Source organism: Balaenoptera acutorostrata, chromosome 15 (assembly GCF_949987535.1).
Source record: "Balaenoptera acutorostrata chromosome 15, mBalAcu1.1, whole genome shotgun sequence".
NCBI lineage: Eukaryota > Metazoa > Chordata > Mammalia > Artiodactyla > Balaenopteridae > Balaenoptera > Balaenoptera acutorostrata.
In genome coordinates, this window is record NC_080078.1 from 39,733,333 (window position 1) to 39,758,507 (window position 25,175).

At 43.9% G+C, this 25,175-nt stretch overlaps 1 protein-coding gene across 3 annotated transcripts in view; it reads left to right on the forward strand.

Moving 5' to 3' along the window:
* Positions 1–3,033: 3,033 nt before the first annotated feature.
* Positions 3,034–25,175, forward strand: part of LUC7L (LUC7 like) — a 32,269-nt gene continuing 10,127 nt past the window's right edge. The window contains exons 1-7 of one of the 3 annotated variants that reach the window (XM_057528556.1): positions 3,129–3,267; positions 3,687–3,802; positions 4,100–4,170; positions 5,143–5,237; positions 9,282–9,380; positions 22,200–22,310; positions 23,221–23,364. In XM_057528556.1, the coding sequence (XP_057384539.1) occupies positions 9,285–9,380; positions 22,200–22,310; positions 23,221–23,364 (351 nt within the window). In that variant the 5' untranslated portion in view covers positions 3,129–3,267; positions 3,687–3,802; positions 4,100–4,170; positions 5,143–5,237; positions 9,282–9,284. Of the gene's footprint in view, positions 3,268–3,686; positions 3,803–4,099; positions 4,171–5,142; positions 5,238–9,281; positions 9,381–22,199; positions 22,311–23,220; positions 23,365–25,175 lie in introns of all 3 variants that reach the window. The other 2 variants (XM_057528557.1, XM_057528554.1) reach the window with 2 other exon arrangements.

A 25,175-nucleotide genomic window follows, 5' to 3' on the forward strand; every position in this document is an offset into this window, starting at 1 on the left:
TGCCTTTAAAAAAATATTTTAAGCATTTAAGACTACACATTTACTTTTTTTGTGTGTGAGTGGGGGGTGCCGTACCGTGCAGCTTGCAGGATCTTAGTACCTTGACCCGGGATTGAACCCTGGGCCCCTACAGTGAAAGTACCTCCACTGGACTGCCAGGGCATTCCCTACATTTCCTTCTTTTTTTAAAAAAATACATTTATTTATTTTTGGCTGCATTGGGTCTTCGTTGCTGCACGCAGGCTTTCTCTAGTTGCAGCGAGTGGGGGCTACGCTTCGTTGTGGTGCGCGGGCTTCTCATTGCCGTGGCTTCTCTTATTGCGAAGCACGGGCTCTAGGCGCGCAAGCTTCAGTAGTTGCGGTGCATGGGCTCAGTAGTTGTGGCTCGCGGGCTCTAGAGCGCAGGCTCAGTAGTTGTGGCGCACGGGCTTAGTTGCTCTGCAGCATGTGGGATCTTCCCAGACGAGGGCTCAAACCCGTGTCCCCTGTGTTGGCAGCAGATTCTTAACCACTGCACCACCAGGGAAGCCCCCTACATTTTTTTTTTTTTTTTTTTTAATGAGGATCTTGAATCAGATGCGTATGTTTGATTGATTGATTGATTGATTGATTTTGGCTGTGTTGGGTCTTCGTTTCTGTGCGAGGGCTTTCTCCAGTTGTGGCAAGCGGGGGCCACTCTTCATCGCGATGTGCGGGCCTCTCTCGTTGCGGAGCACAGGCTCCAGACGCGCAGGCTCAGCAGTTGTGGCTCACGGGCCCAGCCGCTCTGCGGCATGTGGGATCTTCCCAGGCCAGGGCTCGAACCCGTGTCCCCTGCATTAGCAGGCAGATTCTCAACCACTGCGCCACCAGGGAAGCCCGCCCCCTACATTTTTAAAAAAATTGAAATATAGTTGATTTACAATGTTGTGTTAGTCAAAACACTTTAAAAGGTGTATATCGAAATCCACTTTTGTGATGGTGTATTTGTTTTTCCTGCAGTTTTGTCATCTTTTGGTTTGCATATTTTGAGGCTATTTGATTAGGTGCATGCAAGATTAAAATAGTTGAATCTGGGGCTTCCCTGGTGGCGCAGTGGTTGAGAGTCTGCCTGCCAATGCAGGGGACACGGGTTCGAGCCCTGGTCCGGGAAGATCCCACATGCCGCGGAGCAGCTGGGCCCGTGAGCCACAATTACTGAGCCTGCGCGTCTGGAGCCCGTGCTCCGCAACAAGAGAGGCCGCGATAGTGAGAGGCCCGCACACCGCGATGAAGAGTGGCCCCCGCTCGCCGCAACTGGAGAAAGCCCTCGCACAGAAACGAAGACCCAACACAGCCAAAAATAAATAAAATTAAAAAAAAAAAGCTTTAAAAAAAAAAAAGTTGAATCTTACTGTGAACAAAACCCTTTTGAATACAATGACTTCTCCATCCTTAATATTTTTTCCCTTAAACCTTATACTGTAACTATATCAGCTTTATGTTGGTGTTAGCCTACATATTTTCCCACACTTTTACTTTCAACCTTTACATGTCTTTGTATTTCAAGTGTATGGTTTCTAAATAGCATAAAAATGGATTTTCATGAAATCCTATTTGATTTTCTCTTTTAACTAATAAATTTAATCTTTATAGTTATTGTGATAATAACTTGTTTGAATTTGTTTCTACATACTATTTTTAAAATAAATTTTAATTTTGGAAAGATTTTAGATTTACAGAAAAATTGCAAAAATAGTACAAACTCTCCCATATACCCTTCCCCAAGTTTCTCCTTGGGTTCATATCTTACATAACTATGATACATTTGTCAAAACTAAGAAATTAACATTAGTACATTGTTATTAACTAAATCACAGCCTTTTTTTTTTTTTTTTTTTTTTTTTTTGCACCATGCCGCGTGGCATATAGCATCTTAGTTCCCTGACCAGGGATCAAACCCGTGTCCCCTGCATTGGAAGTGTGGAATCTTACCCACTGGACCACCAGGGCAGTCCCACCTTTTGACTTGCTTTGACCAATAGGTAATGGTAGAAGGAGAGTTCTGGGGGTCTCAGCCTAGGCCTTAAAAGGACTGACAGCTTCCACTCCTTCCCCTGGGGCAGCCAGCTGCCATACTATGTAGTAAGCTGGGCTAGACTTCAGAATGTTATGATGTCATGTACAGAGACAGAAGCCACATGGAGAACCACAGAGGGGCCAGACCATCAGTGTAGCCTTCTTGGATCTTTGCTCAGCCCAGTTTCATACAAGCAATTTTGTGAACCAAGCCAAACCACCTAGAGCAAAGAGCCCAGGGCCCAGCTAAGCCCTGCCTGAACTCCACAGAATAATGAGAAATAATAAATGATTTTTGTTTTACACCATTGAGTTCTGAAGTGGCTTGCTACACAGAAATAAATAATTGACCTGCTTTACCATAAAATGGATTTCTTTATATGAGGCAAAGTTGTGCAGGATTCCATGTCAGTAAATCAGGCATCCTGCAGGCCTTTGGGTGTGAGGGCACTGCAGTCAGAACAAGCAAATACACATCTGGATTTGTGGACAGTTCCAGTGGTATGAATCACGGTCCCCTAGTGTCCGCTGTACGAATGTGTCAGAGGCTCATTGTCAGTCTTGGAAGTGGCCAGGGCTAGAGCAGTCTTGGTGGATGGCAGACTGTGAACTCAGGGACCACCACCAAGTAGTAGTCACAGAACCTAACAGTAACTCCATGCTTCCTTTAACTTTCACAAGTCATGTGACAGACACCATTTTCACAGGTGTAAAAAAACAGTCTGAGAGTAGCTAAAGAATACATTCCCAGTTTCAAGGCTAGAAAGAAAACACGGGATTTATTTTCTTGTTTTGTATTGTCTACATTTATTTCACTTTATTGCGGTTTAGCCTCAGCGGAGCACGTTAAGTTTTGGGCTCCACACTAAAATCAGGGCTGGGACTTTGGCCCCGCCCCTTGCACAGCTTGCTTGTTCATCAGAGGCTCTGGCTCCACCCCCAGACTACATTTCCCAGCAGGCCACGCGCCGGCGCCGACGCAATTCCTCCCGGCGTGCCCCGCGGCGGGAAGAAGCCGAGCGGGTTCGAGGCCGACGCGACCCTTCTTCGTTGCCGCCGCGACCCTTCTTCGTTGCCGCCGCGCTGCCGCCGCCGCCGCCGCCGCCGCCGCCGCTGCCGCTGTCTGAGAGAAGCCGTCGCGGCCGCTCCTGCCGCTCCCTCCGGCCACCATGTCCGCCCAGGCGCAGATGCGGGCCCTGCTGGACCAGCTCATGGGCACGGCCCGGGACGGTGAGTAGGGGCGGCCGGCCAGGCGGGGGCTGGGGCGGGAGCGAGGCGAGGCCGCCGGGCGGCCTGAGGCGGGGGGCCGCAACCGTCTGCGCCTGCGCGGGCGTCCTTCCCTCCCCCGCGCGCCGACCGGGGGCGCCGGGCCTTTGTTTGAGCTCTTCACGCAGGCTGGGTCCCCGGCGGGCTCCTCCCTCGGAGCCCGCGTCGTCGGTGGGGTGCCAGCCCCCTCCCCGTCGACCTTCCTGCGATTTCTCCGCCCCCACTCCACCCCCGCGGCCCCCGCCGCCCCTCGAACCGGGAGTAGGCGAAGGGCTGCAGCCAGCGTGGGCTCAGGGCGCTGGCAGCGGGCTGGCGGAGCTCCTCCGCGCAAGGGAGCCGGATGGCCTGGAAACCCCGGCCGTTTTTGTTCTGTACCGTTGCAGGGGGAGCCGTAAATTGAGCTTTTCTAACGTGGGTTCCTGCCGCGTGCTTTTCCAGCCCCCTTTTCCTCTAGTCACACAGGACAGCCTCTGTTTAGCCAGCGCTTGGCAGTCGTTAGGTAGGTTGTACTGTAGGGAGGAGCGCAAGATCTTGATGGTTGTCTCAGGAGGAAGCGGTTGCATCTTTGCAAAACTGTATACCTGCTGTGGTTTGTGTTTTCTTTTCTACCGAAGTAATGAAGTTGTAAGTTCACACTGGCACATTCGCAGGGCTGTGCAGATTGTTTGCACTTTATTTCATAGGCGAATAAGTGCTTTTTAGCTTTCTTTGTATATTGAGTTGCTTTTGAATTGCTTCCCATATTTTTATTTCATACAAACTGAACAATTGTGGCCCCTCTATTTTATTTATAAAGGTTCAGTGTATCTTTGCCTGCCTACATCAATCTGCAAGGGAGTTGCAGAAAAGCCTCATGTTCATCGAGCCGTGAGTCACAACCAATTTCTAAGCTGTTATAACAAAAAAGTGTTTGCTTTTTTTCACAAGTAACTTTAAAAGTGTAGTTTAGAAAGAAAACATTTTCAATAAAAAGACACTACATTAATCCTGGATGCTTGCAAATCCTAAAATATATTCCTCCTTTAGTATTACACAGCTCTGTGTCATATACACAGATTAGCTTTAAAATTTGTCACATTCCACTTTGCCTTTACTTTTATGTATCATTCCCCTGACTTCCTTACTGCAGGTTGGGCAAGAAAACTTTTCCTTTAAAACTTTTCAACAGCGGGCATAAAATTCTGCAGCTGAGGTCTTGAAGAATGCAGATGGGTACAGTATGTGTTGGAACTCACAGTGTGTATTGACTAACCTAGTTCCTTTTTTGCCTTTTTTTTTTTCTTCTTGGTATTGTTAAAAGTGACTCTCAGGTGCCAACTGTCTTTTTTAAGGGTGGGGGTTAAAGGGGGATAGGTAGACTAGGTTCAGATTATTTATCAGTCAGTAGTAGAGAGAGAAAGCTTTCTTCATATAATTTTGGGCAAAATACTGCCTATACGTTGGTCTATAGCAAAATGATTAGACTAATAAGTAGCTTTTGTTGGAAACTACCAGCTTTAAGTCATACATGGTGATTCATCGCCTTCTGATTAGCATGGGTTTTGGTATCTCATTGCCCACATGTATGTGTGGGGCTAATGGCCGTTTGGTGCTCAGGATTTTACTTCTGACTCCTTGACTTCTTTGGCACAATGACGGAGTCACGTCTCTTTAAGTGTGATTCTTCATGATATATTTAGCATCAAAAATCATCTGTATTTTGTTCCAGTTGTAAATACCTCTAGATCAGCTTTTCAGTGTATTTGGTAGTCTGCAAATCATCCAGGTGAATTGTACCGGATATGCTTTTGTGCTTAATGTGATAATATTGTCTTATTTAAAACCACACATGAATTTCAGGAGACGAAACCAGACAGAGGGTCAAGTTTACAGATGACCGTGTCTGCAAGAGTCACCTTCTGGACTGCTGCCCCCACGACATTCTGGCTGGGACGGTAGGTACATTTGGGGGGGATGTCATAGGACATTCAGACATGTATGCTGTGTAGGCACTGAAGGTTTTTCAGGTTGAATTCTGTTTTCTTTTACCAGGCAGAAATTACCTACTGCCCTTCAAGTGATAGGTTCTGTTAATGTGGAATTTTATATAATGACATATTTCACTTCTATAAAGTTCTCCTTGCAAAGTTATCAGGTTTTTGTAGAGTCATTTATACTGAGGTATTCACAGTTAAGTAGTGCAAATACTAGTCTCCTTTGGCTTTAGCAAAAAGAGTATTTCAGGTCAGCCTGTAACTCTAAGATTCTAGGTTGGTTTGTTTTCAGGTTAAACACATGTTAGACTTTTGATCTACCGAGGTATGTTTCTTCCCCAGATTTTTAGGTTTTTGAAAAATCAGGACTAACATCGATTTGCAATTTCGTGTTATGCCACCCTTTCAAGAAATCAGTACATGATCCAATAAGTATAGACCTTTCTACTTCTAAGTGAAGTGTAAAATTCTAAGTGAAATTTTAAGTTCACTTCAGATGAACCAAACAGATAAATGCTAGTTTTGCAGAATGTGCATTTATTCAAAATTAGGTAGGATTTAAGAAGACTAAAGAGTGTTGGATTATCTACCGTGATTCAGCCACTTACAGAAAACGAGTCCTGTAAACACCATCACCATTTTAAGATTTCACAGCTCCCTCCTGGAATGTCTATACTCATTTTAAGGGTGAAATGTGCATGTGCTGGGGAACGTTTTCTTCATAATTAATTGTTGCTTTTATTATTACCATTTTGGGGGAGAAGCGTCTGGAAAACTGCTCAGTTGTATTGAATCTTCTCAAGCTGGCTCTTCTGACAGCAAATAGGAAATGAAAGCCAAGCCTTGTGCCTTTGTTAGCTGAGGTTTTGCCTGCGGTTGACCTGGTATAGGAAAACATTATAACTACTGTGTGCTCCAGATTGTTGTGGGTGCCATCACTGTAGACTACTGGCTTCCACTGGTCATAAGCAGTCAGCGGTAGGATACTCCTGTAGGAGGCATCATAACCTGGAATTGCTGGTAGGTCTTAGTGGAAGAAGTCAAAGGGAGTAGAGAGACATGCACCAGAGTGAAGCAGTTCAACCATATTTTTCTTGATTGGATCCCTATGTAGCATTGTTCCAGAATGCTGGTGAATGAGGGCATTTCCTACAAATGTGTATTGTGTTAGGTATAGGTTCATTTGCCAGATATTTTTTGGACACATACTCTGTGCCAGGCACTGGGGGTGTGGTACCAATAAGACAAAATCTTTACTCTCATCTAATGGAGGAACAGGACAGACAGTAAGTAATGAATGAGTAGGTTCTGGACTGTTGGATAGGGTGATATGGAAAGGCCTCTCAGGAACATGGGAGCAGAGACCTGAGTGGTGAGAAAAAACACACGTGTGCGTTTGGGGGATTAACGCTCCAGGTGGATGCTGGAGCAGAGGGAAGCAGGGGTGCCTCGGGTGCCTCTGGGCTGGTGTACTTCAGGGGGGGGGAGAACAGAGGCTGTGGAACCAGAGCAGTGATGAGAGGCCAAGGACTGCTCAGCGTCACTCCGTCCCGTGTGGGTTACAGGGCAGCTCAGACTGAGGAGGAGGGAGCCCAGGAGACCCATGTTCATGTGAGGGTGCCGTGAACAAGTGTGCGGGGTCGTGAGGTCAATTGAGATGAGGGTTGGGAACTTGGATGGAGGGTGTTGTAAAGGTTGAGCCTTACTGGTGTGGGCTTCGTGGAGGTGGCAAGTGAGAGGTAGAGTTTGTGTTGTGTTAAATTGGAATGAATATAATTCTTTAGAACACAGCTGCAAGGTGAAAATGGTTATAACCCTCAGCTTGCCAAGGGGTGCTCCACACCCAAATTTTTGCTCAGAACCGTCTCCTGTCAGTAGGGGTGAGACAACGGAGGAATGGAAGCAATCATTTTATTGAGGCTTGATGGGAAAATGTATTGATTAGTAAGAGCGGAGGGATAGCTGGAGGGAAGGTAGTGTAACTTGTCTCGGTGGAAGAACTGTGGTTTTCTGAAGGTTCTGGAAGGAGCCTTTATTTATTTGCCCTTCCCTGTCTGCAGTGTGAGACCACTGGAGGGTAGAGAACACAGATGTTTGTTCAGTTAAAAAAAAAAAGGGGGAGTCTGACATGCTGAATTTGACAGCCATTTGGAATATTTTGGAAGAAGTTTATGAGTGTGGTATTTCAGCTCTGCTTGGTGTTTGGCTGCCAGGGGAATTGGCCAGTACTTCCTTGCCTCCTTGGCAAAGCTGAAAAGCTACCTCCAGAGTAACCATGGAACCCCAGGCCTGTCTTCACTTGCTTTAGCAGTGGCTGCTTGAGAGCTCCCACCTGAAGGAAGATAGTGGTGAATTTTGCTTTATGTGTGGTTCCCTAATGTTGAGATTTTCTTGACAGTTGAAGTTTTTAGAATGGAAATTGATTTGGAGTTAAAATTATAGTACTCAGCGGTTTCGGTGCTTGCGGCATCTGGAGGTGGTTTTTCTTTGAGTAACAGAATTTCGTTAGCTTTTAAAGAATTTCTGATAGCTATCTTTCATTTTTCAGTTGTTGCACTTAGTTTTGTTTGTGGAAGCTATATATTTTTAAAGAATTATATTTGCTATTTAAAAGAGTGAAGGAAGCAAAAGTTGTCAGCTTTACAGCGATAGCAATTTTAGCTGCAACTTTGGCTTTTGGAACTTCTGTTTCCCACCTCTGGATTCCCCACGTAACCAACATGCATAAACTACACATGACTTCGGAGTAAGCATAATGAAGGAGAAAAGAGCTTTTGGCATGTAGCCTTCAGTCAAAATGAAGATAAACTCCGCCCTAGGCAGTCCCCTCATGGCTCTGTTACTGGGATACTGAAGGAAATTTTGTTAAGAGCATGGCCAGACTTTCTGAGATTCGGACCCAGGAGTCAGGCACCGCGAGCCTCTCTCATGTGCCTAAAAACTAAAATATTGAGGGTTTTGTAACCCATGAAGATTTTTTTAATCTCGTTTTGAACACACTTGTAGTTTGAGCTTAAAGGAGTTCCTGAACTCCATCATTCTTTGTTTGCTAGTCGTACTTGTGACCAACAGCTTGGGTTCCCGAGGTGTCTCCTTACTGGGCTGTTGGGTTTTGTTAACTTGCATTCTCTGACTTATTAGTCTGACCCTCAGCATCCAAACGTCCCTGTTGCTGTTTAGATGATCAGAGGCAGGGGTGGGGGTGGGGGTGTCCCTGTACAGGGTCCTCTACTTAGGATTTAGATAAGAAATATGCACTGCTAATTGTTCTGTACGTGCTCACAACATCTAATAGCACATCAGGCGAATCTTACTGGTAACACAAATAATTAGTTTTGTTAAAAGAGCCTTTTGTTTTTCAAATGGGGCAAGTGAGTGGTCCAGCCTGTGTTCCCAGTTATGTGTCCAGAGCCATTTAGCAGGTTAGGAGAATTGCTTTGGCTCTGAATCAGCTGTTCTGCGTTATTTCCTTTGGTATACAGAGAGCTACACAAAGCCTGGTGTTAGGTTATGTTGTAATTTCCAAAACCTGGTTTCTCTCTGTTCTTCGTTTTTCCTCTTTTTGTCTCTGTAGCATCTTGAGTAGTCAAGACTGCAAGAAGGAATGCATGGAAACTTGCTGCTATCAGTGATACTTTCGTTTCCTGGCCTCTTCCTTGCCACCCTCTCACCCTTCATGCTGCTATTCACTGAATAACATTTCTTATGTGACTAATGCAGTAATAAAACTGGCAAAAGCTAAATAATGAAAACATTACTAGTCTGTTTCTGGTTCTATAAGAGATATAAATCATTACACTTAAATGCATCTGTTCTGAGTGTCATATAGTCATGATGGTATCAATAAAAGGAAAATAAGGCTTTTTAGCCATGTTGTTTTTTAATTTTCTTATCATAGTTAATATCCAAAATATTGTTTATTTTGATGACAGCTAAAACACCAGGTCACGTGCTTCCTACAAATGGGTGGATGTTCATGTGTAAATTTTTGTTTCTTTCTCACAGCGCATGGATTTAGGAGAATGTACCAAAATCCACGATTTGGCCCTCCGAGCAGATTATGAGATTGCAAGTAAAGAAAGGGACCTCTTTTTTGAATTGGATGTAAGTTTTATTTTGTGTTAATTATTCCCTACTGTGAAGAGCCAAATACTGCACTAACAAGAATAATGTAACCTACGTAAGTTATGAAGCAGAATAATGAAATAGATGTCATTCCACCGCTCTCTGGCTGGGAGCTAGAACGTGGCCAGTACCGATTTGTGTCTGTGTGTCTACCATCCCTATTCCGTTCTATGTTTTGTACGTATCATTTTCTTTAAAAATGTTTCTTGTTACATATTTTATGATTCCTTGGACATTGTGTTTATCCTTCTTTTTGAGTCTTATAAAAATGGTTTCATAGCATAGGTAATCTTTAATAACTTTTTTCCTTCAGTGTTATGTTCCAGTTTACATATTTTGTTGAGTCTGGTTTGTTTGTTTTCATTACTGCTTGAGTATTCCCCAAACTATCCATTTTGTATTCATAGACAATTGGGTTGATACTAGTTTCTTTTTTTTTTTTTTTTTTTCTTAAACTATTATGAACAGTGTTATAAATGTTCTTGAATACCTTCTTGGTGCACGTGTACAAGGGTTTATCTGGGGTATATTCCTAGGAGAGGAATTGCTGGATTGTAGGAGAGGCACGTTTATTCTTGCAAGATCTGTAATGTTGTCTTTTTCTTTTTTCTCCCTGTTGTTTGAGAAAGTGTATCAGTTTACAGCCCTAATAGCAGTGTACACATCCTCACTAACATTTGGTATTGTCAGACCATTAAATTTTTGCAATTTAGTGGTTATAAAATGGCATTTCATAACTTTATTGTCATTTTTGCCTCCCAAAGGAACCTTTTTTAGACCTTTTCCCCTAATTTGTCTACTTCCCTGCCATGAAATTTTGATACCACAGATACCCAGCATATCAGTTTATGTGATCCTTTCCAGGCCACAAACCATTGTAATATCTAAGATTTTTTTCACTCTTCATGACAAGTTTTCATCCCTGTCCCCATTGAGAATGCATGATTGTCACGCCATTCTATTTATTTATTTGTTTGTTTATTTAGATTTTTTTTTTGGCCACTCTGTGTTGCTTGTGGGATCTTAGTTCCCTGACCAGGGATTGAACCCAGGTCCCCTGCAGTGGAAGCGCCGAGTCCTAACCACTGGACTGCCAGGGAATTCCCATGGAGTCATTCTGTTAGTTTTTTCTTTTTCCAAGTCCTCCATCCCTGGTGTGACCAGAGGTCAGTGAGGGGTTTGATGCCATTCAGGTTCCTTAGTGAAGACTGGGAAGGCACTGAGCTTGGTGGGAGGAAGTCAAGAGAAAAGCAAAACCAAGGAAAGACTTTTTTTTTCTGCCAATGGACATTTTAGAGGATATATTATAGCTAGAGTCAATTCTACTTAAATCAGTAATCTTAAAAAGGGATTAAAATTATCATTTCTTTTTCAAGTACAGTATTCAACATCAGGGTTGAATCTTTGAATTAACTAAAAATGCCTTTAGCAACAAACAGCTCAACTAATAGATGGGGCTTGGAGATGGAAGTTTTCTTTATTGTGAGTCTTAATTCTTTAGTACCTGAAAAATGCTTATGTAAAGAGGCCATTACCTTGGGATATCAGAAACAGATAGATACACAAATGTATAGGTTAAATTTTCAATTTTAGTAACGTAATTTTTTTGGATCACAAATCTAAGCATTTCTGCTACATGAGAATGTCAGTGTACTTTTTAAATGCCCTGATGAATTTATGCTGAAGAATAGATTAATAGAAGAAATTTAGACTACAGAAAGACCAAAACATATATGGTAATTTAGTATTTTGTGAAAGGCATGTGTTCAGCCACTGTGGAGATGAGTTTTTCAATGAACACTATTAGGAACTATGGATCAGCTAGTTGGGGGAAAAACCAGGTTGGATCCCCCAAAAGAGAATTTTGTTCTGTCATCTTGACATGTTATAAAGCCTAGAAGCTATAAGGGAAAGATGGATACATTTTTCTGAGTAGGGACTTAAAATATTAGCATATCAAAAATTCCTATACATAAAATAAGACAATTCAACTGGGACAAAATATTTGCAGCATATATAACGAAGGGCAAGTATGCTTTGTATATAGAATTCATCATGATTGAGAAGAACCATAACAATAGCTGAATAGAAAATGGGAGAAGAATAGAAAAGGACACTTTCTGGTAGGCATCTAATCCTATGGCAGATACTCACCCTCACTCAGAGCTATGGAGATGGAGAGTTAAGTAATCCTGATACACCTTCTGGGTAACTGAGCATCTGAAGATGTGAAAGCATATCCCAGCAGTGCTAGTTCTGAGAGTATATCTGACCGATACTTGTGCATATGTACAAAGATAAATTTGCTCCAGAATATTCCTGCAGCATTAGAGCTGCAGAAAGCCGGAACCCTGTAGGCTTCTTCAGTGAGAGCTTGGCTAAGTCATTGCTCTTCTTTACAATGGAATGATGTATAGCTATGGAAAGAGGATTGAGTTCAGTGTAGTTCAGTGTATGTTGTTGTGAAATTATCTTCGAGATAAAGAGGAAAAGCAAGTGTGATATGATGGCTTCCGTAGTGTGATTTTTAAAAAGGAAGGACATTTATACTCATTGACGTGCCTAGATGTACAGAGTAGTTTTAGAAGAAACCAAGAGATTATGAACATTCTTGTCTTAGTTGGAGGGCTCGAGTGGGTCACGAGACCTTTTTGTATTGTGAAAATTTATCATTTGCAGGAATACCTTTTCCCGTTAAAGAGGTAACCACCTGTCCTTTCAACTCCTTAAAAATCATATTTGACCTTACAGATGGCTCATGTTGAAATGTTTGATAGCTAGTGCTGTAAACCTACGGAGGAGGGCCTCCTGTCCTGAAGAACGAAGGGTGACTTGGAGCAGCTGTGTTTGTGGGAGGGCAGTCTTGTCAGGAGGTTCTCAGCATGTCAAATGCTTGTATACACTTGTTCTAGAACTCTGCTGGGACTGTATCTTAGTGATACGTGTTAATGGGTACACAGAAAAGGTGCCCATTGCAGCTTTTTTTGTGAAAGTGAAAGACTGAAGTGAAAAGAGGAGGATGTACTGGAACTGTTTATTAGTGGGGGCTACTTGCGTTAAGGTGTGGTCCTGCCACACAGTGAGTGGTGCTTTGTGGAGCGCTAAGCAGGTATCTCTGGGTGTTAGGGAGAGTTTACCATAAAAAGGTTTTTTAAATAATGGCTTTAAGATATAATTCACAAGCCATAAAATTTACCCTGCCTTAAATTTTTTTTTTTTTTTTAATCAAAGCACATGGCTGTATTAGGGACACTTTCTTTAGATTTCCTTCTCAGTATGAGAATTTTGAGTTTGAGAAAGAGGAATAACTTGAGCTGAAATTTGCTTATATACTCAGGATGATATTAATGCTCTGCCTCTAGATGAGTCCTAGATTTCCATGGAAGCAGAGTATCCTGCCACTTATAGGGAAGCAATGAACATTTTGCCGTGGTTTCAACTTCTTTCATTTATGAGTGTTTCTTTTTTTTTCTTTTTAAAGGAACTCCTTTATTTATTTATTTATTTATTTATTTATTGGCTGTGTTGGGTCTTCGTTTCTGTGCGAGGGCTTTCTCTCTAGTTGCGGCAAGCAGGGGCCACTCTTCATCGCGGTGCGCGGGCCTCTCACTATCGCGGCCTCTCTTGTTGCAGAGCACAGGCTCCAGACGCGCAGGCTCAGTAGTTGTGGCTCACGGGCCTAGTTGCTCCGCGGCATGTGGGATCTTCCCAGACCAGGGCTCGAACCCGTGTGCCCTGCATTGGCAGGCAGATTCTCAACCACTGCGCCACCAGGGAAGCCCAAAATTTTTAATATATATGTATATATCAGTAGTGTTTAGATGTGCATGGGTTTATTTATTTATTTATTTATTTACTTAATTTTATTTTTGGCTGCATTGGGTCTTCGTTGCTGCGTGAGGGCTTTCTTTAGTTGTGGCGAGTGGGGGCTACTCTTCATTGTGGTGCACGGGATGGGTTACTTTAATAGAGGTAAATGTGGCCTGACTTTAAAATACCAAACTAAAATAACTTTTTTTTCCCCTTAGTTATGCAGAATAAACTTAGAAGGAAAAAATAAAGTGCTTTTCCAGAATATAGATTTGTTAAAAGAATTTGATAAATATCAATTTTTAAATCTCTTCGGTAGGTAACATAACTGTTACAGATTCGAGGTGAAAAGTCTCCCCTTTGCATGTGACTAGCCATCCAGTACCTGTCTTCAGCGGTCACCTGTATCTTTCAAAGATAGGCCATTCAGGATGAACAGATACATATATACACACACACACACACATATATATATATATATATATATATATATATATATATATATGCATGTATGTATATACGTATATATATGTATGTATATAGGTGTATATATGTATATGTCAGAAAGGCTAGTTGTGATTTTTCTTGTCAAAATTGCAATTTTGGTAAATCACAACACCTCAGTAGCTTTTTGGCCAGATGTGGCCAGTGAGCTGACTCTTGCTATCACTGACCTGTTGCTGCCTCCTGATGACCTGCTGTTGGTGCTAGGCTCCTAGCCTGCCACGTACGTAGCCCATGGGCTGTTCAGTTCCCAGGCGTGGGACCAGCAGCTCCCATGTAGAGGTTGGTTTCTGGAGGGACTACAGTGTAGTCATCACTATTGGAAGATGGACACAGGTTTTGTTTTCACAAGTTGTGAACCATCGCTAAATCATGACTTGTTCTGATTTTTCTTAATAACTTATATTTGTGTATCTCACCAGATGTTTTGGTAGAATGCCTTCACTGTTGACAGTGAATCTGTGAGGTGGGCCAAACATTTATCTCCAAAGTCTCTGAAAGTATAATAAGATTGATGCCAGAATTAATGCAAGCAGCATCAAATGACGCTGGGAGAGGAATCATTCCATTTAGCATATCAGTCAGGGATATTTAGGAGCTATTTTTATCTAGGTTGTATTAGAGAGACAGCTGACAAAAAAAGTACAGCATTTATTTTGTCTTAATAATGAAAAAATTAAATATATTATTAATGTAACAGGCATTTGAATTATATTTTAAGCCATGTTTATCATACAAGGTTTTTTTTAAAATTTATTTTTGACTGCGTTGGGTCTTCGTTGCTGCGTATGGACTTTCTCTAGTTGTAGTGAGCGGGGGCTACTCTTCGTTGTGGTGTGCGGACTTCTCATTGCGGTGGCTTCTCTTGTTGCGGAGCACGGGCTCTAGGTGCATGGGCTTCAGTAGTTGTGGCACGTGGGCTCAGTAGTTGTAGCGCACGGGCTTAGTTTCTCCGCAGCATGTGGGATCTTTCCAGGCCAGGGCTTGAACCTGTGTCCCCTGCATTGGCAGGTGGATTCTTAACCATTGCGTCACCAGAGAAGTCCCTTGGTAAATCTTTTATAAGAGCTCATCAGCCCTTTATACAACTTTCAAATATTTATAGACTTTGAGTCCCCTCTAAGCAATTTGTAAGAAATTGTCCTAGAATATTTGCCTATGTATGAGAAGACTTAAGATGTTTATTGCATCGTTTTGGATTAGTGAAAAGTGAAAAAATGCAAATGTGTATTCATTGTGGAATGGGTATAGTTGTGTTAAAATACAGTGAAACACAGCTATAGATATAGAAGATGCGTGTATTGATGTGAAAAATGAAAAAAGCTTGAAAAACTCCTAAATGGAGTAAAAATTGTTTGCTTGTATATGCATTTTAATACAATTTTAAAAGGTATATACCAAGCTCTTAAGTGATTATTTCTTAGGGGAGGAGAAAGAATTATGCTTTCTTTTTCTTTTTTTCTTTTTTTGACCATGGCGTTCAGGATCTTAGTTCCCCACCTAGGGGTCAAACCCGTGCACCCTGTAGTGGAACCACAGAGTCCTAACCACTGGACCGCCGGGGAATTCCGAATTATGCTAAATCGTGAAAAGTTATTAGGTCCAGTCAGGTTGCTAAAATATTTCTACCTTGTAACTTACTTCTACAAATCTCTATCTTAAGGAAGTACAGTGGCCTCTTATTAAACAACACAGGTTTGAACTGTGTGGGTCCACTTACATACGGATTTTTTTCAATAAATACATACTACAGTACTACACGATCCATTGCTAACCCCCTCATTGTTCAAGGGTCAACTGTGATTGAAAACACAGGCAAACACTGGTACACAAAGATGTTTGTGGTAGCTAGCATTGTTTATAAGATTGAAAAGTTGGATGCAACAAAAAAGACTCAATGATGAATGAGCAAATTATGATGCACTCAAATGGTAGACTGTGCCCTTGAAACTGTGAGACCTGTTCAATGACTTAAAATTCCTTAGGAAATCATGAGCAAGACAAAGATAAAATTGTGTATACTGGAGATTTCTGTGTGCTCTGGTTGGAAGTGTGTGGCTGAATCAGAATTCATTGACTATCATAGAAAACACCAAAGGCCGCCTTTCCCTGTGCCCCTCCCACTCCCTGGAGGCAGTCCCTTACCACAGCTTTAAGGTGCAAGGAAGCAACAGCTTGCTGCTCAAGTGCCACAGGCTGACCTTGGATGGTCAGGGTTTTTTGTTTGTTTGTTCTACCATGGAGAATCTCAAACATCAAAAGGAGATGTAACAGTATAATGAATCTCCATGCACCCATCACTCAGCCTCAGGAATGATCAGCTCAGGGCCAACTGTGTTTCATCTTTGTATCCACTTCTCACAAATCTCAAAACAAACCTCACACATCCTGTCATTTCATCTGTAAATATTTCAGTGTTGCCATTGGCTTTTGAAGTTCTCTTTACTCTACATACAAAGATCTGGTATTATATTTGGTTGTGACAGAATCTCCTTACTAGCATGTTTTTGTTTTGTTTTTTTTAACTGAAGTATAGTTGATTTACAATGTTGCATTAGTTTTTGGTGTACAGCAAAGCGATTCAGTTATACATATATATACTTTTTCAGATTCTTTTCCATTATAGTTTATTACAAAATACTGAATATAGTTCCCTGTGCTGTACAGTAGGACCTTGTTTGTCTATTTTGTATATAGTAGTTTGTATCATATTAGCATGTTTCTAAAAATATGTTGAGGAAAAATTTAAACATGCAGAAGTAAACAGAATAATATAAAGAGATCTCTGGGTTTCATCTCCCAGTTTTCAATTATTGTTGACGTGAAGACTCTTATTTCATCTTTATTCTTGTCTTTCCACACTGGATTATTTTACAGTAATTCCTAGACATAGAATTTCATCTGTAAGTACTGCAAATAGTACATCTAGAAGATAATTTTATTTAAAGTATTGGTAATTTAAGAAATAATTTTTTAACATTATCTAAGTCCTCAAATTTCCCAGACTATCTCAAAAAGTATTTTTTTATGATCATTTGTTTGACTCAGAATTCAAAATAAGAGCCACATGTTAAGATGTATTGTAAGTCTTTTAAAATCTGTTTGTTTGAAGAAATTAATTTTTAAGTCTCTCATATCCTGGATTTTGCTGATTGCATCCTTATAATGCAGTCTTTTTTTTTTAAATAAATTTATTTATTTATTTATTTTAGCTGCGTTGGGTCTTCATTTCTGCGCGAGGGCTTTCTCTAGTTGCGGCAAGCGGGGGCCTCTCTTCACTGCGGTGCGCAGGCCTCTCACTATCGCGGCCTCTCCCGTTGCGGAGCACAGGCTCCAGACGCGCAGGCTCAGTAATTGTGGCCCATGGGCCCAGCCGCTCCCCGGCATGTGGGATCTTCCCAGACCAGGGCTCGAACCCGTGTCCCCCGCATTGGCAGGCAGACCCTCAACCACTGCGCCACCAGGGAAGCCCTATAATGCAGTCTTTTTAACGTGTTTTCCTTTATCTTTGAAATTTCCTGTAACCTGGGAGTTAGATCTGGAAGCTTGATGGTCAGAATCAGGTTCTCGTTTGACAGAGTAGTTAGTGCAGGGGCCGGCCAGGCACTGGCTGGTGCGTCACATCAGGTGGCAAAACGTCAGTGGAATTGGGTGTCACAGGCAGCCTGACCTGGTTGCACAGGCCCCCATCAGCCTTTGGCCTAATGCTTTAAGCAGCAGTTGAGGATTATTGCCTAGATCAGTTATGTCACTAGGGTTACTGCTTGTCAGTTGTTGATTTATTTATTTATTTGGTTGCATTGGGTCTTAGTTGCGGCACACGAGATCTTTCTTTGCGGCATGCGGGCTCTTTGTTGTGGCGCATGGGCTCACTAGTTGCAGCACACGGGCTCAATAGTTGGAGAGCACGGGCTCTCTAGTTGTGGCACGCAGGTGTAGTTTCCCCACAGCATATGGGATCTTAGTTCCCTGACCAGGGATTGAACCTGCATCACCTGCATTGGAAGGCAGACTCTTCACCACTGGACCACCAGGGAAGTCCTGTCCGTAACTTAAAAACACGTAAAACACTCACGTGGTTAAGAGTTTGAGATATGAAAGGTATATTGTGAAGCCTGCCTCCTTCTCTGTTCTTCAGCCCCCTGGTTGGCCCCAGAGGTAACGAGTTGTTCGGTTTCTTCTCTTTCCTTTAGAGATTATGTGGATACCCGAGGGACATGTATCTCTACTTTTTATTTTATTTTATTTTTATAAATTTTATTTATTTATTTATTTATGGCTGTGTTGGGTCTTTGTTGCTGTGCACAGGCTTTCTCTAGTTGCGGCGAGCGGAGGCTACTCTTCGTTGTGGTCTGTGGGCTTCTCATTGCAGTGGCTTCTCTTGTTGTGGAGCACAGGCTCTAGGCGCGTGGGCTTCAGTAGTTGTGGCACATGGGCTCAGTAGTTGTGGCTCGCGGGCTCCAGAGCGCAGTAGTTGTGGTGCACGGGCTTAGTTGCTCCGCGGCATGTGGGATCTTCCTGGACCAGGGCTCGAACCCGTGTCCCCCGCATTGGCAGACGGATTCTTAACCACTGTGCCACCAGGAATGCCCTCTATTTTTAAAAAAATTTATTTATTTATTTATTTATTTTTGGCTGGGTTTGGTCTTCATTTCTGTGTGAGGGCTTTCTCTAGTTGCGGCGAGCGGGGGCCACTCTTCATCGCGGTGCGCGGGCCTCTCACTGTCGCGGCTTCTCTTGTTGCGGAGCACAGGCTCCAGACGCGCAGGCTCAGTAGTTGTGGCTCACGGGCCCAGTTGCTCCGCGGCATGTGGGATCTTCCCAGACCAGGGCTCGAACCCGTGTCCCCTGCATTGGCAGGCAGACTCTCAACTACTGCGCCACCAGGGAAGCCCCTTCTATTTTTTTTTAAACACAAATAATAGTCTGCTGCACACATGCTCTATATCTGTCCTCCCTTCCCTTTTTTTTGGTTTAAGTTTTCAGCATATCTTTGAGATTATTTCCTATCGTATAGTGTAGTTCATCCTTTTGTGTCTACATAGTATTCCACAGGATGTGTGTCTGTTTTATAGGACCATTCCCTGTTGATGGTCATAGTGCTGCACTGCACATTGGCACATTGTGAGTGTTTCTAGGAAAGATCCCTAGAAGCGGGACTGTTGGCCCAGAAAGGATGTGCTTTTGTCGTTTTGGTAGTTAGTGTCATGGAATTCTCCAGAGGGGTGAATGATCCCGCCAGTGATGTGTGAGAGTTCCCATTTTCACATCTTCACTAACAGAGCAGCGAGTTACCAAACTTTCAGTTTTTGCCAGTCAGAAAGGTGTAAAAAGGTATTTCTTTGTGGGCCTGACAGAGTTGTCATAAAGGTGTTTCTTTGTGTAGGTGTTCGCTGCCTAGATCCTCAGCTTGGGCTGATGGCTGGGACCTCTGGCACTTTTCCACCCCAAATTCAGGTTATCTGGGAGAAAGTGCCTCACCATTGGCTCCTTCTAGCCCAGTACAGCCTCATCCTGACTGCACCAGGGCCAGGCCTTGATTTCTTGAGAGTGTTATATCCAGGAATTCCCTAGGAGAGGGAATTGGTCATTTCTATAAATACATCTCAAGTTTTTCAGCTTGGACAGAGACACACAGAACATTAAGGTTACGGGGCAGCCTGTTTCTTCAGTGTTCACTTGTGGAAAATGTAAAGATTTGCTTCTCTCTAATTCAGTGAAAATATGGTTCACTTTTCCCCCACATTGTCTTGCTTTGTGATGTTTTATTTGACAGGTTTCCAGAGCAACACACCATATCAACTAATGGGACCAGTTCTGCTTACACCTGGTCTCTGTCTTACAGGTGTGCAGTGTGACAATCACGCTTTCTCAGTCAGGTCCTGGGTGAGAGTCCCTGTGCGACCCTGGGCAAGTTATTTTGCCCTTTTCTATTTTCTATAAACTGGGCTGGTGATAACTGCCTCAGAGCTGTGAGGACTAAATGTAGGTACTTTGGAGTCAAACCACAAGGGTCTTTACATCCTGATGCCATTGCTCAGGAGTTTGGAGACTGTGCCTCCATTTCTTCATCTGAAAATTGGGTACCTTGAGAGCCCCTGCGTGGCTGTATTGAGGCACACGTTTGCTGTGACTGTTCTGCTGACAGCATGGGCTCCTCTTAGGCTCACTGATGCTGCTAGGCAGGCAGGGTCAGGGAGAGCACCTCATGGTCCTGTGTGTGGACGGACAGCCTCCAGTGGCAGTGAGACCTGTGTGCCCCCCTGTGCTAGCGGTGTGCTCAGGCCCCCTGGGTAGTTCATGGTTCATCACACCACCCCTGAGTTGCAAAGATGGATGACTTCCTAGTAAGTGGTATCTTGTGATTAAGATTTAATTTTTAGATTTGAGTACCTTTTTTTTTTTTTTTAATTAATTTAGTTATTTATTTTTGGGTGTGTTGGGTCTTCATTTCTGTGCGAGGGCCCTCTCCAGCTGCGGCGAGCGGGGGCCACTCTTCATCGCGGTGCGCGGGCCTCTCACTGTCGCGGCCTCTCTTGTTGCGGAGCACAGGCTCCAGACGCGCAGGCTCAGTAGTTGTGGCTCACGGGCCCAGTTGCTCCGCGGCATGTGGGATCTTCCCAGACCAGGGCTCGAACCCGTGTCCCCTGCATTGGCAGGCAGATTCTCAACCACTGTGCCACCAGGGGAACGCTAAACCTGCTCTTTGATTTAGGAACCAATCTAGAATTGAGAAACACATTGAAGAGAGTGAGGGGCAGTAGGACACAACCATCTTTTAAAGAACATGGCAGTTAAGAGACGTCTCTGCAGTATGTCTTGTCTGTGTTGTGAAGTTTACCATTTAATTTTTAGCTTATCAGATGTCCGAGTCAGTTTATATTTTGCTTATATGCAGCTGGTTGCTTTGATTGGTAAAGGCACTGGCAGAACTGTCAATGTGTATTCCCCACTCAACCCCTGTTGAGCGGATCCCTGGCTGTGTTAGGTGTGAGATCCCTCTTTTTGGGTAGACAGTAGAGGAACTCTGCATCAAAGTCTCAGCACATGTGCATGCATGACCCTTGGACCTCTCAGGCTGGTCTGTTAGGAGCTGTTGTTCCAGGTGAGCACAGGTGGTATGTGACCCGAGTCAGCTCACTGGCACTTTGATCCTGGCGAGTCCCCACCTTGTCAGCGGAGGTGGTCAAGTTGACATACTTCCAGGAAATGCAGTGCATGCATGCAAACAAATGCCAGTCATTGGCTTTCCTGCTCGTTTGATTTGAACATAGTGAAATGTTTATCGAGAATATTTGGGGACCAATGACAGGAAAGAGGCCCTGAGTTCCAAGTGTGTGGAGTGAAATCTGGGAGTTGGCCTTGTGGGCAGTGGGGCTTGGCACTATCACGAGCCTCTTCCATGTCTTGACCTACTCCCTAGTATGCGTTCATTTGAAAAGAGGGGACTGTAATCCTCTCCAGTGTCCCTACTGTCCATTCCAGTGTCACACCAATCCTTGTGGAGTGCTCTCTCCTGACCATATTTGGAGGAAGAGACATAGATTATCACTCCTTGGTCCGTTGGCCTAACTTTCACCTGCCTTATTATCATTTCCACCCAGAACTTTCCTTTCTCTATTTTTCAGCGGTGGATCATTCACCCTGTCTAACCCCGTCATCCACTGCTAACCTCACTTGCTGTCTATGTAACATGATGCTGACTTCAGCAACTTGGGAGGTGCTACTTATCACTGGTCCTAGCCTGACAGTTGGGAAAGTGACATCCTGTTTGTATGTTTATCTGAAGTTATGTTGGGACCTTTGACTAATTACGGCAAATTAAGTGCTTAGCATATGTGACTGCTTATTAATTAGTATTTTATTGATTCCCACCAACTCTTTTCAGAGTGTCTTTTCCTTTACCTTTTTGGGTAAGTAGTAACCAGTTTTCCCGCTACTTTAGACGGTGGGCAATAACTAAACGTGTTCACAGCTCTCAGTAACATTTGTTCTATTGTTTTGTTTTGAGGTGGAAGGGGGAACTCTACCCTCAGAACATGAGGGAATAATATTTACGTGGCTCACAAAGACCAGTGAGTACATCATCTGCATCTCCCACGACTCACCAGGAGAGGGCCTCTGACATTATTAGCTCAGTCCAGCCTTTTCTGACCCTCAGAGACCACTATTAGTTACGGCCAGGTGTTTTAATTTTCCTCAAAAATTTCTTGGAAATGTTGTTGAGGGATGGGGGTTCTTTTACAAATTTTGGAAATAAATAAATCAGATGAGAAGACCATGCTTTTGAGTGGTCATTTGGTTTAACAGAGACCCTTGATTGAATGTGATTGTGGACATGTTAGCTGTAGTGTAGCTTCAGATCTTCCCACTGAACCTACAGGCTTTAAGAACCAACCCAGGACTGTTATTTCCTGTCGAACACGTGAGTTCTGAGGTCGGAGGCACGTCACTGACTGTAGCTCTCTTCTTCTCCTGAGCTAGGCGATGGATCACTTGGAGTCCTTTATCGCTGAGTGTGATCGGAGAACTGAGCTTGCCAAGAAGCGGCTGGCAGAGACGCAGGAGGAGATCAGTGCAGAAGTTTCCGCAAAGGTATGCTGGGGAGGCCTTCGCCTCACATTGTTGTCGTAAAAACTGGGCTGCCACCGGGCTGGCAGTCACGGTCACTGCTGAGTGTGCATCTTGGGGTGGATGGTACCCACCGCCTTGGCTGTTCCCAGTGAGGAGGGAAGGCCGTCGCTGAGCTCTTAGCCCCTCCCCGCACTGTGCGTGTGGGGTTTTTTTGTTTGTTTTGTTTTGTTTTTTTTGTGTGTGTGTGCACGTGTGCGTGTGTTTTAAAGTTCTTTTTTTTTTTTTTAACATCCCTATATAAAACAGGAAATGAGAAAAGTTAGCAGGGAAATGGTTAAACTATGGTGCATCCATATCATGGAAGAAGAAAGTAGATCTGTGTGGAATTGGCCTGTGTGTCATCTGGATGACCCTTGTCTCCTCTTCAGCGGAACTCTCTTCAATATCTTTTTTCCTTTCAGTTTTATAAAAGCATTTCTTAGGAAATAGTTGCAAACGGGATCAACATTGCCGTTTTATTTCTGAAAACAAATCCCAATAATTAGGCATTTTGCTTAAATTATAAGTGTATGCATTTAGACCCATGCATTTTATTACCCTTACCCAGAAGATTGAACTGTAATAGAAGGCATAAAAAGAGATGGCCTAGAAGCTGACCCACATGATGGTCCTTGCAACCTGTTGGCAGTAACAGCGGTGCCACTGCTTTTATTGGAACGCGGTGCACAGGTCTAGTTATGATCAGTCTCAGTGGTGGGATTAAGGATGTCGTAATTGTTAGAATTCGCATGTCATCAGTGAGGGTTTCCAGCTGTTCTAATATTTTCAGTGGAACAGACCAGAAATGCAACAGGAGAAACACTCGTTTTCTTTGCATTAAAAAATCTGTTGTTTTTAGATGTCTCCTTACCTGATTGTTTCTCTCTCCTAGGCAGAAAAAGTACATGAGTTGAACGAAGAAATAGGGAAGCTTCTTGCTAAAGCTGAACAGCTAGGAGCCGAAGGAAATGTGGATGAATCCCAGAAGATTCTTATGGAAGTGGAGAAAGTCCGTGCAAAGAAAAAAGAAGCTGAGGTTGGTGACAAAAATGTTTTAGAGAGGGAGGAAGTAGTAACTCCAGAGAGTTGACCGTTTGGGCTAAAATTAAGCCATGCCTTCTTTTTTTGTATACATATTGGGAAGGAGTTGGAAATAGGGTGGTATATTGTCAGGATTGTACGGTTTAGAGTCAGCACACACTGGGGTTTGTGTCTTCACTCTGCCCCTGTGACCCTGTGTGGCCTCAGACTAGGCACTTGCCAGCTCTGCGCATTATTCCCATGTGTAGAGTGCGTCCTGAGTATAACAGTCAGCGCAGGAGTGTTAGTGAGCACCTCCTGTCTGTCCATCTGGCTCCCAGGGAGGGGGCAGCGTGGTGGGTGTTCAGCTGGTGTAATTGGGCCAGACTTCCTTTGCAGATGCTATGTACGGTGAGGCCTGGTGCTTAGTGACACTGTGTCCTCAGTAGAGAGACCCGTGCAGGTTGCGGGTGGTACCCAGGTGGTGTCCGCTAGGCTGCCAGGCCAGGACACACTGCTGTGTGGTGGAGAAGCTGAGTCAGGGACTCAATGTCTGTATCCGTGACAACTATTTTCCTCCTAGATTATTTCCTCTGTTGCATACTCCCTGGTTCTCAAATCTCACTGCTGGAATCGGAGATGGCTTGGGTAGGCTTCGAGAACGGTGGGAATGGTAGTCAGAGGAAGACGGGGCGGGTGTGTTCCTTTAGTAAGTGCTTGTCAAACTCCAGCTATGGGCCAGGCACTTCTCTAGTTGTGAGCAAGCCGGAAGACTCCCTGTCCTGTTGGAGATGGCACTGCTGTGGGGAGGGGGGCCAGGCAGAAGGGAATGTGAGCAACAGATAAGATTAATTCTGATGAAGACGGGTGCACTTGGGGGGTGCAGGGCGTGTCCAGGTAGGGCAGAGGGACCCTGGAAGGCCCTTAGCTGAGACCAGATGAGAAGGTTCTCAGAATGGTGAGTAGAGGTGAGATGGCGGAGTGGGCGGTGCCCCAGTGCAGGGCTGGTTTTGGTTGTTGCTGCACCCCCGGCTTGTCATGGTGCCTGATACATAGTAGCAGCTCAGCGATGACACAACGATTCTCAGCTGAACACACGAATCCTGCTGACTGCCTGTGGGTGTTCGAGCGAGGCCCACTGAGGCAATGACGTGTGCGTGAAGAGTCGCAAGTCCTGCGTAGAAATCCTACACGGCTGTATACTAAACCCCTGTATACTTAAATGGGAAATTTGTGTTTACATGTAAAAAAAAAAAAAAAAAAGTCAGGCTCCCTCGGTTGCTGACAGCTCCAGCAGAAAGGCCAGAGGGTCAGGAAGGAAGCTCTGTGGCCTCTTAGCGAGTCCTGAGGCCAGGCCTTCCTGCTCTTAAGAGCAGAGCAGACACCAAAAACCCGTGAGATGGCTCTGAGATTTATGCATAGGCTGAATAATTGTAGATGTGGGGTTCACCACTTGGATGGCTGCAGACAGCCAAGAGGGCAGCAGGATAGGGGACACATGGCAACTTGTGCCCAGGACTCCAAGCATCCTTGCTAGGAGACAGTTGCAAGGACGCTCACAGCAGAACTGGTAAAATGAGCAACCGTCGGTAACCTAGAAAACCACCCATGGACAAACAGCCATGTGCCCCTGAAATGGAGTTCTGCAGCAGTGAACGAACTGAACACATCTGCCTGCAGCATCCTGGAGAGAGCTCGCCAGCAACACAGGTGGGAGAAAGGCCTGTAACGCTGATTCAGGACTTCTAAATGCCCCACGTGCAGACACAGTTTATGGGTCCACATGTGCAATGAAGTACAGAGACAGCACTGAAGATTATGCTGAAC